The sequence below is a fragment of the Meriones unguiculatus genome, chromosome 15 (assembly GCF_030254825.1).
Source record: "Meriones unguiculatus strain TT.TT164.6M chromosome 15, Bangor_MerUng_6.1, whole genome shotgun sequence".
Classification (NCBI taxonomy): Eukaryota; Metazoa; Chordata; class Mammalia; order Rodentia; family Muridae; genus Meriones; species Meriones unguiculatus.
The window spans coordinates 15,399,911-15,412,445 of record NC_083362.1 but is presented as its reverse complement, the minus strand read 5'-3'; the positions used below and the strand labels follow the sequence as shown (position 1 = coordinate 15,412,445).

General features: G+C 38.8%; 1 protein-coding gene across 4 annotated transcripts in view; it reads right to left on the bottom strand.

Moving 5' to 3' along the window:
- Ankrd12 (ankyrin repeat domain 12) overlaps positions 1-12,535 on the bottom strand; it is a 106,412-nt gene that overhangs the window by 59,913 nt on the left and 33,964 nt on the right. For 2 of the 4 annotated variants that reach the window (XM_060368247.1, XM_060368249.1), the window contains exons 4-5: positions 6,630-6,698; positions 2,015-2,161 (exon numbers count right to left, since the gene is read on the bottom strand). The exons of 1 other annotated variant lie outside the window; for it this stretch is intronic. In XM_060368247.1, the coding sequence (XP_060224230.1) occupies positions 2,015-2,161; positions 6,630-6,698 (216 nt within the window). The remainder of the gene's footprint in view (positions 1-2,014; positions 2,162-6,629; positions 6,699-12,535) is intronic. One more of the 4 variants, XM_060368248.1, reaches the window with a different exon arrangement.

Sequence of the window (12,535 nt, the reverse complement as noted above, 5' to 3'; positions counted from 1 at the left end):
ATTACAGGCGTGGACCACTGCGCCTGGCTATATCCTTTTATTCTTGATTTAGTTTGCACATGGAAAAACAAAGCTTTCCACCCTCATCCTTCCAATTTCAGAAGCACCAGGTGAAAACACTACTTAAGAAATGATTTTTGAAAAAAAAAAAAAAAGAAATGATTTTTGATAAATTAGTTAACTAATTAAAATAAATTATTTTTATGAATAGAAATTACTTTTGGAAACATACAAGTACTTAAAATAGACAACTGCTCTCAGAGGGGAATTCTATGGAATGGAATGTTCCATCATCTGTCTTATGAGACAGAACAGCTAGAGTCCTACACCCTTTCCTACACAGGAAAATTTAAAGGTTTACCTTTTGCATTTCAAACACAGTGTCTCACCAACAATTCTCTAGTTATTTCTAAAACGTACACTCCTCAAGAGGAAGAACCGTTCTTACCTTATTCAGCATCATATCTCAACTGCTTACATGACTTTCCTGGCACACATTGGAACTCAAGAAATGTGCTGAATGAATTTCATAACCATGACAGTCATACTGTTTAAGAAGATAAGCTTGCTGGCTTTCTTATAAACTAAAGGATCTATCAATTGTGTAAAACTAACAGCCCTAATCTCTGAGCTAACAACCTGTAATTCCAAAAGCTTTCCCCTCAACTTCTATACCTATTAATAAAGAAAGCTGACTACCAATTATCCTTAAATGAAAAGAACCAGTTGTGGATTAATACAGTATAATCATATTTATCCTGAACAGACAGACACACCCACGAGCAGCAACAACAGAAGACACGTCTGTGAGCTTGGCCTGGTGGCAGAGACCTGTAACGTGAGGCACTCAGCAGACTGGGGCAGAAGAAATGTCAGTTAAAGGCCTGGCTTGCCTATAGAGTTCAAGGTCAGCATGGACAACTTAGTGAGACCGACCCTGTCTCAAGATAAAAACAAGGCTAGGGATGTCGGCGACCACCTCCCTTAGCATACACAGGCCAAACAAGACGAGACAAAACCTTCCTGTGTGCCCAGGCCCAGAAAACCCCTGAAGTGTAGTGTGAGACTCTCTAACAACAATGGCTTGGCTATGGCGGGGAAAGGCACTTAGGATGAGAAAAGACTTTACTCTTCTGAGAATCATGCAACGATGTAGCATGTCTTTCACTTGCGCAATCTTTACCAAGCGATAAACTGTCAATGTTGGGACAATGACATTTCAGGGACCAAAGGTGCTTGACACCAAACCTAACCACCTGGGTTGGATCCACAGGTCCTACAGGAAGGAAGGAGGAGAACAATCCCACAAGTTGTCCTCTGACCTCATCTACATATGCATGTTCACGTATGCACGCAACACATGGTTCAAATACCTACGGTAACGCGCACCAGGCCTCCAAGAGACAAAGGTGAAAAAATTAATCAAAACAGCATCTTTTACTTTATAAACTAGTGCTGGAGAGATAGTTCAGAGGCTAAGCGCGCTGTCTGCTCTTGCACAGGACCTGGGCTGGGGTCGCAGCAAACACTTGCTCCCAACAGTCTGTAACTGAAGTTCTAGAAGATCTGACACTCTCTTCCTATCTCGACAGGCTCCTGTACACATGTGGGACACACACACACTCAGGAGCACACACATCTACTCATAAAAAACAATTTTCTAAACTAATCTTAAAATTTTAACACAAGCGTTATGGGCTTACTTAATTTTATTTTTTAAAAATTAAGATCCCACTTATGAATTTTCAAGCTAATTACTCAACTTCATGATTAATCACTTGTTTTATTTAACAACTATTTACTTACTCTTACAGACCTTGTAATGTGCTGAAGGATGCAATAATAAAATGCCACACAGATAATGAGAAAATTAAAAACTGATGTTGACAGTGCTGATGACATTCAATAAAGGATAATGACTCAAATTAGTAAAAAAGAATTGTTAAGGACAAGGTTGCCCAGCCCCAGGCCAACTAGGAGACACATGAAGTCAATGACTGTGGATGTCAATCACCTGGACTGTTGTCCCTTGCTGTCATCTGCATCAGAAGCGCCATCTGCTTTCGCTCAGAGAGTGGGTAACCAAAAAGAATGCTAACTGGGGTGGATTTCTTATTTCCAGCTTCTTTTTTTGTTTTCTTCTTTTCTGGACCTTCTTTCTCTGGAATGATTAATAAACATGTAAGAATCTAACAGAAGTACAAGTACTCAAGACAACTTCTGTGATGTGTGTTATGCATGCATGTGAACAAAGTGTGTTACTAGCGGTAACCAAACAGAACTGCTAGACTTACATATGTGACATATGCTCTGAAAGCTCTGAAAAATATATTCTGGATTCTACTGTCAGAAACACTAGCCACATTTTAATTTTAGCTCTGTACTCTGTTAGAGTGTAATGTCTTGAACAATTCAAACAGTCCTCAATACAGCTGCCCTTGACGTCTCTAAGGATTGTTTCTGGGACTTACTCTGGGTACTAAAACTATAACCGCTCAAATCTCTCAGGAAAAATGGTTCAAGATTTGTGTATAACCTGTGAATCCTCCCCATGTGCTTCGAATTACGTCCAAATTACTTCTAACACGCAATGTTATATTAATATTGTGAAAAGGCTATTACACTTCTCTGTTTACAGAATAAAGACAAGAAAAAAAAATCTGTTCTTTCTTCCCTGAGTATTTCTATCTGTGATCAGTTGAATCTGGACAAAAAGTTAACTGTTGACATCTTTGAAACTTCTCTTTCACACAATGTCTAGTATTGCTGCTAAGCCTACATATCAATGAGCCTTACAATCACCTCCCTAATTCTAGCAAAGACTTGAACAACACTGTAAGAGGCTAAGCATTTAAAGTCTCACCGCACAGAACACTTACTGAGGAAAAGTCACCAAATCATTTCACTACAGTGATTGGACAGCTGAGATGGAATGACAACAATTAAAACTAAATAAGAACAAATTAAAGATTCTGTGTGGCTAGGGGTTAACACATATGCTGCAAAGATCCAAAACTTCCCAAAGGAAGCAGACCCATCACAAATGTCAGATTTAGCTGTTCAGAACCCTCAGCAATGCCGCAAGTCTGCCCTGTTACAAAGCGTGAGCTCTGGCTGCACTGCACAGTACAGTTTCGAGACACAGATGGTGTCTTCTTTTAGGAATTGACCTGAATTAATTCAGGCACCAGGTATAAGTGAATCAAAGGTCTGGTTATGACCTATTAGATATCTACTTCTGGAATTTAAAATTCATGTTTAGAGGTACCCAAAACAAGGAACAACAAAAATTATTAATAAAATTTGAAATTAACAAAAATTAAATAATAAATCTAGCAAATTTTAAGAAAGCAATTAAAATCTAATATTATCAATATTAAACTTTATAATATTAAGAAGTTAATGACTGGTTAATTAGAAGAAACTAGTATCCTAATGCTCTAGAAAATTGAAGTCATAATACTTTAAACTTTGTTGTTCACAAAGGACTGAAATCATTCTGTGAACTCCTAACATGTTCATTTGTTGAACGTTTGATTTTTCTAAACCAAACCACGTTCAAGACATTTAAAAAAATTAACCTTATTAATACGTCTTCTATGTTCCACTGTCATCAATCCTGCATTCATCAATAATGAGCTGATTTCATATAAATCCAATCCAGCACAACATTTAGTCCATTACTAAAACTCTTACTAATTCTCTGTAAATCTTTGTCTTCTAATGTTTGGTGAGAACAGCTACTGTTGTTGTTTTAACCTGATAACTATTTTTAAATATAGTGAATGTATTTCTCTCCTAGGATCAAAGTATTTAACATTACAAATTTTAATACTAAGTTGAAAAAATTGCTTCTAAGAAAAGAAGTACAATCCGACAACAAGCGTAAAGACCTAGTAACCAGTACTTCCTCCAGTGGCTTTGAAACAGATCCTTGCTCCATAGCTCAGGCTGGCCTCAAAACTGTGATCCCGTCTTCACCTCTGGAGTGCTGGGATTATAGGTGTGCCCACCACACCTGGATTCATTGCTTACCACATGCAAAACTACTGACTTTTTTGTTCTAAGTGTATTTTAACATAATTTTGAAAAACTAGTTAACTCGGAATGGTACTGCATGCCTTTAAGCCTAGCTCTTGGGAGGCAGAGACAAGGCGGACTTCCTGAGTTCAAAGCCAGCCAGAGCTACACAACGAGCCCTTGTCTCCTCCTCCTTGCACAAAAAAGGAAGATGACACTGTAACGTGTATTACACTTAGGTTACAGAAAAGACATTCTGTCAAATGGTCAAGGATCTAACTACTTCAGAAAAAGACAAGCTGGGTGTATTCCAAATATTTAAACAAATTTTACACTTGCATTCAATATAAACTGTTTTTTTTCTCTGAATTACCATAATCATCTTTTTGAATTTACATTTCACATTAACTAGGAAAAGAAAGTTAACTGAACACAGGCTCATATAAGCAACTAAATTTGAGACAACTGACTGTTTTCCCAGATTGTTAAGTATAAGACTACTGTAGTCAGTTTGTTTTGACTTTGTGTGGTCTGGTTGTTTGGTTAGGAGACAGGCCACCGCAGCCCAGATTAGCAGGGCTCACTGTACAGCAGCCTCTCCACTCACGGTTCTCTGACTGCCACCACCCGGTGCTGGGATCTGAAGTGTGCAGCAACGTGTCCGCCTATTTTGTGAAAGTTAAAGTAATCAACAAGACTATGTGGGACCAATCCTGTGAGCTACTTCCTTTGATTGGTAATAAATTAGAAAATGATGATATATGTGCAAATGAAAAGGAGTTAGCCAGCTCTCAAGTTTGTTAGTTTGGGGGTAAGAGCTGGAAATTGAACCCCGGAATTTCACAATGTTATCTAAGAGTTCAGCCACTGAGCTATATCCCCAGCCTTGCTGCACCATAAGTAACTAAAACACACACTCATCATTTGTTCTAATGGGCCAAAGCTTTAAACCAGGTACACTAACGAATACCATCAGTTAGTACCGCCTAATACACACTAAATTCCACTTAGTCTCTTTAGAGATTCTTAAGAAAATATTCAGAGAAATTTACTAACACTAACCAAAATAAAAAGTGAAATGGTATCTACATCAAATTCATGTTCTCTCCTTCACTCTTCAACATTCAGAACTTCAGAAATAGAGATGACCCATCTTACATTCTAGAAAATTAGTGCTGTGTTCCTTTTCCTGTCAGAATAAATAGAACACTCACCACCGTCACTTTTCAAGTAAGGGTAGAGTGTTATTACAGAGAAGGGACAAAACTCAGTTGGGAAACTCAGTTCACAGTCTGCTAGTGTCTCAAAAAGTGAAGGATAAAACATTTCCCAACAAAATAGTTTCTAGTAAGACAATGGAGGCAAGTGAGCAGATTAACTCAATCACATTTGCAGTGTTTACGATGCCATCCTGGGGGAGGCGCCGGCTCAACATGAATGTCTGTGCCTTACTTAGCAGAGGTGAGCAGACCAGGCCCTACTCCATCATGTTTGGGTCAGGCTTAGTGCAGTCTTCTTTAAAAAGGCGCACTAATTCCACACAGAAACACTGTCATCAGGAACTACTGACTCATCACATCAGTGATTTCAAGATCAATCACTTCCAGGCAGCCCCACAATTTATAAGGTAAATAAAATGGATATTACAAACAGAAGGTTTAGTTTGAAATTCTTTAGCTAAGTATTATATGCTAAAAACTAAACAGAAATACCCAGGGATTACACAAGATTTTCATTTTAATAAGTTCAGAGATAGAGTCTAACTTCAAGAAAAAAGGAAAAGAATCAACCAAAATAACTACTCTTGCCAAGTGTGGTAGTACATGCCTTAAAATCCCAGCACCCAGGAGGCAAATAGGCACATCTTTGTGAGTTTGAGGCCAGCTTGGTCTACCAAGAGTTCTAAGCCATCCAGGGCTACACAGTGAGACCTGATCTCAAAAAACAAATAACTAGTTTTATTCTTTACTGTAAAATGAGGGTGTTTCTCCTGTACTCTTCACTTAGAGTAATTATGAATCCCAAATAACCATAACCAATGAGAGAGGTTCTACCATAGTAAGTGGCAGGGACATTTGTCTAGGTGACCTGATATTTTAATCCACTTATGGTTAAATTCTACATGGGAAGCAAAATCAATAAACACTGAAGAATTGGGGGGATATTTTTAAATATCTATTTTAAAGGAGAAATCTCATGACTAAACAAGTCAGATAACACTATTTATGAAAATTAGTATACTTGCGAGGAATTTACAACAAAGCAAACTAAAGAGCTCAGGTGCCCTCTCAGAAAGGAGCTGCACCGGGCAATGCCACAGGGAGAAGCTGACTCGCAACCTGCTTTTTTATATGAGTGATATTCCCACACTGCGCTTTACAAAACCCAAGTGGAGGTTACAGCAATTCTACCATGTCCAGAAATAGCATGAGCTGGATATGCGAGGTATCTCAGGACAGAAGCTGAAAATTTTGGTGGATTCATATAATTCATTTAATTTAGCAAAGATATCTATAAACTGGTTTGAAAATAAGTTCTTTATCGCACACTACTCAAGTAAACATGATAGAACCCAGTGGCTGAGCAGGAACACCTGATAATCTAATTACCTGAGTATGTCCTGTAAGAAGATATAAGTCTCTCCCCCCAATTCTCACTTGTATGTCCTGGGTCTGAATCTACAGAATGAAAAGAGACAGGAGAAAAGAAAAAGCACACAAAGGGAAATGCAGAATTCAACATACCAACATCTTCAAAAGATCACCAGTTAGTTAGGCAATGATGTATCATGGGCTTTATTGGTATTTTGGAAAAGCAAAAGACATTTAAAATATAGCTTTGGCCAACATATAATATTTCAATTTCCTAAGTCGAGTACCTTAAAGTTTAGAAATGCAACCATATAGTTTGTATAATACCATGACATTGCTTATTTAAGCACAGTTCTTTAAGTGCTATTTTTTAACTGTCAATAATGTTAAAAGACAATATCCTTACCGCTGGTTTTCTGTTTACAATTTGTCTTTGAGTAAGTTGAATCAAACTTATTTTCTATGAGGGCCAAAATGACTCCCAAGGCAAAAGAGCATCTATGCCCATCAGTCACCCTAGACCACAGACTGTCTGTAGACTACAGTCATTCCAAGTGACATGGATTGCTGCAGCATTTACTACTAAAGACAGAAATCATCCAAAGCTATCATCCTATAATCTAGTCAGGAGCACGGATCTCTCTTAACAATTAGTGACAGCTATAAAGGACTCTGAACAGGTGTTTTACTTTTAATTTGGTGGTGGTGGTGGTGGGGTTCAAGACAAAGGTTTTCTATGTAACAGCCATAGCCATCCTGGAACTCACTTTGTTGGTTTACTGACACATATGTATCTTTCCAGAATCATTTATACACTATTAACGACTTCAGTTAAATATGACTTATCAAGTGTTGGGAAAAAATAGAAAACAATCACGAAATACAATATTTGAAGACTTTAAAGTTAAACTTTTAAGTTTAATAATGAGACGGTTCATTCAAGGAAAGGGGAACAGAGCTGGAGAGATGGCTCAGAGGTTAAGAGCACTGGCTGCTCTTCCAAAGGTCCTGAGTTCAATTCCCAGCAACCACATGGTGGCTCACAGTCATGTATATGAGATCTGGTGCCCTCTTCTAGTGTGCAGGCATACATGCAGGCAGAACACTATATACATAATAAATCAATCTTAAAAAAAAAGGAGATCATTAATAACCTTTAGATACAAGACTTCCAATGAATGTACATATTTCAAAACTAAATACATTAAATTGACCATGTATAAGAGTTACATGAAAATTATCTGACATTTCATATAAAAATAAACAAAAAGTTTTAAATGGCTTCCATAGGTGGAATAAAACAACAAAAAAATAGAAGATTGGCAACCAGTAAAATTTGTAAATGAACTAAACAGTTTATTGAAAGCAGTTCATATTATCTCAACAGATTAACACAGTGGCTCAAATGGACTTTTAATTACAGTTACTAATGAAATTAAGTATTGACAGTTTAGCAGAGTTCCTAAGTCGTCTTTTGCAAGTATCCAATCTGTTCTGACCTCCTTACTCTATTTGGCTTCATTTACTTGTCTATTTGATAATTTTTGACACAAGGTCTCACCAGGTAGCCCTGGATGATCTAGAACTCACAGAGCAGGCTGGCCTTTTCACTCAGCGAGATCCACCTGCCTCTGTCTTTGCCTCTCAAATGCTGGGATTAAAAGAACACCTGAGATTTTTATGACTAAATAACAAGAAACAGGAATTAATCCACAGTAATTAACTGTTATACAGACTAACAGGCTGGAGAGATGGCTCAGTGTTTAAAAGCCCTGGCTGCTCTTGCAGAGGACCCATCTCAGGCGACTCCGACCATCTGTAACTCAAGTTCCTGGGATCTAACACCCTCTGCCTGGCCTTCGCAGGCACTGTACCAATACATGCAAACAAAACACCCATACTCACAAAGTAGTAACAAAAATTAAATTAAAATAAAAAACACTAGGGCTGGAGAGATGGCTCAGAGGTTAAGAGCACAGGCTGTTCTTCCAGAGGTCCTGAGTTCAATTCCCAGCAACCACATGGTAGCTTACAACCATCTATAATGAAATCTGATCCCTTCTTCTGGCACGCAGATGTACATGCAGACAGGATACTGTGTAAATAATAAATAAATAAATCTTTAAAAACAAAACACTAAAGGCATGACTAGAGAAATAGCTCTGTGACAGAGGCCATGCTTGCATGTTCAAGACCCTGAACTTAATCTCTAGCACTATGAAACAAACAAAAACCCCTCAAAAAGTACTACATTTAAAATGAGGGCCTGTGGCACATACTTATAATCCAGTACACAGGAGCAGAAGCAGGTGGATCACCACAAATGTGAGGCTAGTTGGGTATATATTTGACTTCTCAGCCATCCAGAGTGACTCATGAGAACCTGCCCCAGCAAAAAGACTCACAATCACAAAGGTGATTGATTACTCTTACAAACAGAGCACCTGCTTTATGTTACCTTAATGCAGTTCTTTTAACTATACTGTGAAACAACGCTCTCCACACCCACTTTTAAATAAAAATTAAAAAACAAACAAACAAACAAAAAAACTGAGCACACTGTGCTGGCTAGTTTTATGTCTACTTGACACAGGCTAAAGTCATCAGAATGAAGGGACCCTCAATTGAGAAAATGCCTCTGTAAGATCTGGATGTAGGACACTTTCTTTATTGGTGACTGATGTGGGAAGGGACCAGTACTGATTGTGGGTGGGGCCATCCCTGGGCTGGTGGTCCTGGGTTCTGTAAGAGAGCAGGCTGAGTAAGCCATGGGAAGCAAGCCAGTGAGCAGCATCCCTCCACGGCCTCGGCATCAGCTCCTCCTCCTCCAGGTTTCTGCCCTGCTTGAGTTCCTGTCCTGACTTCCTTTGATGATGAACTGTGATGTGGAAGTGCAAGCCAACTAAACCCTTTCTTCTCCAAGTTGCTTTTGGTCATGGTGTTTTGCCATAGCAATGATAACCCCAACTAGGAAACACACAAAATAATTTTGTGTGTGTTTGTTTGAGATAGGGTCTCACTGGGTAGACTATGGTGGTCCCAAATTCACTGAAAGCTGCCTGCATCTTTCAGTGAATTTGGGACCACCATACAGCCTGGGTGCTGTAATTAAAGGCCTAAACCAATGGGTTTTACTATATTTTCGTTCATATATAAGAAATGGTATGTTTTGCTCATACTCACCCTACATCATCTTCCAGTGGCCTTCCTGTCCCTCCCTTTATTTGTTTGCCATGACCCTAGGATCCCCACCCCTGCCACTACTTTTATGTCATAGAAACATGCATATTCTACATTTTATGGATGGAAAAATATGTGATATTTCATCTCTTCTTATGCTTTTATGTTCTTCCTCCCCTTCTTTTAGATCATTTCTTCACCCAAGATAGTTCTCCTTCTGCTTTCATGTCATATATATTTTACATCCTGTAAAACATGTTACTCTTTCCACATTGTTTGAGTCACATTAAGTCCTTTAATAACACCCACAGCCTCAGGAAAGTTGAGTTTCTAAGACTGGCTGACAGAGAAGGCTTCCTTTACAAAATTTAACACTGTACAACTGCCATCATAAGCTTTGGGATCATACTGTGCCTCTTTGAATTTTTTTGAATCACTCTGCCTTAAATGCCAAGAGAAAACACTATAGTGGCAAAGAAATGATGTTCATTAAGAGGGGACAATTATTTTTTAAAAAGATATTCCTAGCTACTTAAACATGCAAACTGAAATGATCAATCACAACTAGTCTATCTTTATAGAATATTAGAATAGGATTTAAGAAAACAAAACAAACAAAAACAAAAACAAAAACACATGCTATGCCTGGCAGTGGTGGTGCACATCTTTAATCCCAGCACTTGGAGGGGGGAGCACTGGACAGAGGCAGGTGGATCTCTGTGAGGTCAAGGCCAGCTTGTCTACAAAACGAGTCCAGGACAGCCAAAGCTACACAGAGAAACCCTGTCTTGAAAAACCAAAGAGGAGGAGAGGAAGGAGAAAATCACATTTCTTCCACATGCTATTTGAGTTTAGGAATATCTATGAGCCCCTGGGAATAATTATCTTGGAGAAACATGAAGAACCAGAAGTATCCCCCTCTTTTAGTAAAGAAGTGTTAGGAGATATAAAAAAACAGTCTACAAAGATAGTCTTGGTGACATTACTCATAACTAAACAACTGCATGTTCAGTTTAGAGGTCAAGAAAGAAACTCTTACAGGGAGTCTCCAAGCATTGTTCAACACTTTGACATAAAATGCTGTAATTTTCCCTTGGATGCCATGAGACTAAAAGAGGAGTTGGCATAACTGTGTAAATGATAGTGGATGAACAAAGACTTATTAGAAACTTTTCAAATGACAGGAATGGTGTTTTATGCCTTTAATTTCAACAACCAGGAGGAAGAGGTAAAATGGATTGCTGTGAGTTCCAGATCAGCCTGGTTTACATGACAGAGTTCCAGGCTGGCCAGGCCTATATAATAATACTGTCTCAAAATAAATAAATGAATTTTTAATAATTATTAAAGATGAAATTGGTCATCAGTTGATTATATTTAATATTATAAAAGTCATCTACCAAATATTCATGTTCCCTTTTGTATTGGGAATACCCTAATCATGGTCAAAATGATAAAATACCATAAGAAGTTTTGGCTTTTAATATTCTTATACAAGTTCAGTACACTAAGCAATGATAGTAAGGTAGAAGTTTCCCTTTCTTTTGAGACAGGCTCTCTCTGCATAGCCTGGGCTGTCCTGGAACCCACACATCTGCTTGTCTATGTTCCCTGTGGGTTGAGGTATTAAAGGCATGTAGCACCACGCCTATCCAGAAGTTGACTTAATGGGGCTGAACAGGTAACAACACTGGCCAGCACTCCCTTATGGGGAGGGGAGGGCAGAAAGAAAGACTAAAATGAATGTAGTTCCAGCCCTCATTACTGAGTTGTATCAACTCTGGACTGCCTATTCCTGATATTCTCATTGCATTAAATTGGAAAATCCTTGGCAGGACTGTAGAGAGGGCTCAGCAGTCAAGAGCACTGGCTGCTCTTCCGGAGGACCCAGGTTCAATTCCTACTACTTAACACAGTGGCTCACAATCTACAGGACCTGGCGCCCTCTTCGGGCCTCAATGGGGCCCTCTTCTGTACCTCACCTGGCACACAGAGATACACGCAGACAAAACACCCACACATATAAAATAAAGAAATAAAATCCTTAGCTACAGCTGATTCATTGTCATGTTAAATACTCTGAATCACACTACACCATTTTTCAACACCATAGTTCTCTGAAGTTGGTACATGTAGACAAAGAATTAGGACTTCTGAAAATGAAAACCTTGGAATTTAACAGAAGCCGAATCATCTTCTGAGAACTTAAAGGGAGCTGAGCAGGTAACAACACTGACCAAATATATACACGCTATTATTTGCCTCTATAACAAACTTATCCTATCGACCAAGAAAGAACATAGGGGAATTTGAAGCTAAATTTCTAATGCTATAAGTAAGAGGTAAAACAACTTAAAGTAAGCGTAAGTTTCTTACAAAGGGGCTGCTTGAGGCTTCCATACGCACAGTGTGTCACCGTATGGACTAAGGACTCTGCCCTGCTGAGAAGCACTTGCTACATAGGCAGGTGCCACACCAAGACTAGGCAACGAGGCAGCGCCTGCAGTCCCAGCACAGGGCAGACAGAGATGGAGGATGCCTCAGACTGACTGGCCAGCTATTCAAGCCAAATGAAGTTCCAGCTTCACTGACAGACCCTGTCTCGAAAAGCAAAGAAAAGACAAAGAAAAGCAATCTGTTTTCTTGGCTAAAGGCCAACAATGTACTTGGCTGCCTCCTCCTTACCAGAGGCAAGAAGCATTTGGTGGTCTGAGCTCATATCCAATTCTTAAATGATTTTAAAG